The following is a 2604-nucleotide window of genomic DNA, read 5'->3' on the forward strand; positions in this document are numbered from 1 at the left end:
TCGGACGAAGGTCGTTGCCTAGTGCTCGGCCTTTCCCGCCCGCTCATAGAGCCCATGGGGTTGACCTCCGTTTAACTGTTGACTTCCACGTGTCGTTGACCTTACCATCGTGAGGGCCCCCGGTCTTATCACCAAATCAATATGTATGAATGAACTCAATTGTAATTTTATTTATGTAGTATTCAAATACATAAAAAGAATATAGAATTTAAAATTATTTATAATAAACTAAAATTAAATAAGTATTTCGAGATTATTGTAACTAGAAATGTAAGAAGAGGCGGAATAGAGGGGAGGAGAGAAAAGAGAAAGAATGAGTAAATGATGGGGAAAGTCAGGAGCTGGCTGATGGATTTAGAATTAGTATGGTTTAGTAGGATAGCTTGGATCCTATATATGGTAGAGTTAATATGTTAGATATATACTCACTATGATAGAATAATTTTATTGCTTTTGATGGTCTCGAATTACACAATTTGTGATGACCTATAAGTCATTGCGTTGAACCATCGTAGAGATGGCCATCTCCGATAACAAAGGAGGTATTTGTCAATACATCCAAGACAAGTCACATGGTGTTATCATCAATCTCCAAAACGAAAGAGACTTGAGAATTTGGATTTATTTGATTCTATATGTCCAACTGCATATGATGAACTATATGGTTTTCTCATAGACTTCGGATCTGTGTGCCTAATTCCCGATGGAGCTCAAGGACACCTCTGCAGTCTTTGCGAGCTGAGCTCGTTCATGGAAGAAGCTGAGAAGATGTTGCAGGAATTCATCGTGGATGATGAAGATTGACGGCAGAGTGTGGTTAGAAACAGAGGAGGTGTGGGAGGAAGATTGTGTTGGTTTGGCAGCTTCAGGGGCAGCAATGCTTCGCGCATATACTTTCCAACTTGTAAATGAATTGAGATGGCGTCACACTAGTAAAAATTGGACAAGACAGAACAAGACTTCCCTATTTCCATTTTTTTTTCTATAACAAAATGGAGATAAAAATGATAGTATTAATAAAAAACAAGGTAGCAAGTTATTGTTCTACTCAGCTAGCTAAGCCACAATTGGTGACTACAACCTTGGCATACGGGCGATTAAAGCCTCTCTCCGCGACCACTGCCCTTTTATCTCCGATCAACTTCGCCACCCTGCTCACCCCCCAAAAAAAACAATGTATATAAAGAAAACAAAATAAAATAAAATAAAGAAAAAATGGATTAATTAATCAAATACCTGAAATAAGGGGAACTGGTATTCTCTTGTACGGTCTTCACCTTGGAGATCTTCTCCACCACGTCCATCCCTTCCACGACTCTCCCTATCACCAGCGTCGACGCGTCCAGCTCCGGCGAGTCCTTCACGACTATGACGAACTCCGTCCCGTTTGGGTCCTTTCGGATCTCCTCTGCGTCGATCTCCAGCTTGCCTTCTCTAGCAACCAGCTTGAGTTTCGGCGGCGGTTTGGTCGGGTCTCTGATAATGAGTCCTAGAGAGCCGACCGCGTTCTTGGTGCCGGAGCAGTTCTTGCTTAGCGACTCCCACTCCGCCACAAGGTTTTCCGCCGCCAAATTGCCGCCGCCTCCCCTTCTCGCGAGTTCGACGTCGACGCCGTAGGATCTCACGCCGCTGTGCTGGACGTAACCGGGAACGATCTTGACAAACTCCTTGCGCCGGTAGCTGATGCCAGCGGCGCCGGTGACAAGGTCGGCGAACCTGGAGGAGCCGAAGGGGACGGCGTCGCCGTAGAGGCCGACGGTGATCCGGCCGGCGGGCGCGCCGTCGATGGCGACATCAAGGAAGGCTTTCTCTGTGATCGTTTGGGCGCTGCAGTCGGTGGTGGAAGTAGGCACTTCGTCAGCCTTCGCCTGCCTGTACCAGAAGGTGGAGACGAGGAGGGGCAGCGTAGAGGCAGCAGCGACGGCGAGGTCTCGCCGAAGGAGTTTGTGAGGTCTTGGAACTTGGAAGGGAAGACCGGTGGCTGGCGGTGTTGGAGGAGACTGCAGAATTGGAAGTTGTGGGTTCAGGGACTGGTGCAGGATCTGCTTCATTTTTGCGAATATTCGATTTCATTTATGGTAGACCGATTCCCCGAGTTTTCGCCATTAATATTAACTTGGTCAGTGTTGCTTTGGCGACTGGTTCTACTTTGTTCCGATGCCTGTGGATAAGGAAAGAAGATTGGTGGTCTATCCATTTTATTCAATGGAAGGGAGGTCATGAAGTGTTTCTTTAATTATTTTTTTAAAGACAAATTAATGCTTTGGAGTGATGATAGCATGTAAAAGGTGAATAAGATCCTCAGTACTTCTGTCAATTATCTGAAGATTAATATGAAAAAAATAAATCATGAACCACTACTAATTTTTGAAATAATGATGATAGCATCCAAGCAGATGGGGAAGAACATGATCTGCCAATTTTATGCAAGATTAAATTCTTCCACTACAACTACAAAATTAATGGAAATTGAAAAGACACCTTCAACAAGCACAGATTCGATTCCAATTTACCATTCTGCATGCAGGTAAGCAAAAGAGATCCGTTTCAGCCCAAGGGCAATAGTGCATTACGTATTCTAGTGGTTAACCGCAACAACAAGTC

General features: G+C 44.6%; 1 protein-coding gene across 1 annotated transcript; it reads right to left on the minus strand.

Annotated features, from left to right (window-relative positions):
- Positions 1–946: 946 nt before the first annotated feature.
- Positions 947–2178, minus strand: LOC122008098 (peptidyl-prolyl cis-trans isomerase CYP26-2, chloroplastic-like). The gene is made up of 2 exons (XM_042563700.1): positions 1237–2178; positions 947–1151 (listed from the first exon to the last, which is right to left on the minus strand). The coding sequence occupies exons 1-2, from the start codon at positions 2049–2051 to the stop codon at positions 1049–1051; spliced, it is 918 nt and encodes a 305-aa protein (XP_042419634.1). The 5' UTR covers positions 2052–2178; the 3' UTR covers positions 947–1048.
- Between the last annotated feature and the right edge of the window lie 426 nt (positions 2179–2604).

This window comes from Zingiber officinale, chromosome 8A (assembly GCF_018446385.1).
Source record: "Zingiber officinale cultivar Zhangliang chromosome 8A, Zo_v1.1, whole genome shotgun sequence".
NCBI lineage: Eukaryota > Viridiplantae > Streptophyta > Magnoliopsida > Zingiberales > Zingiberaceae > Zingiber > Zingiber officinale.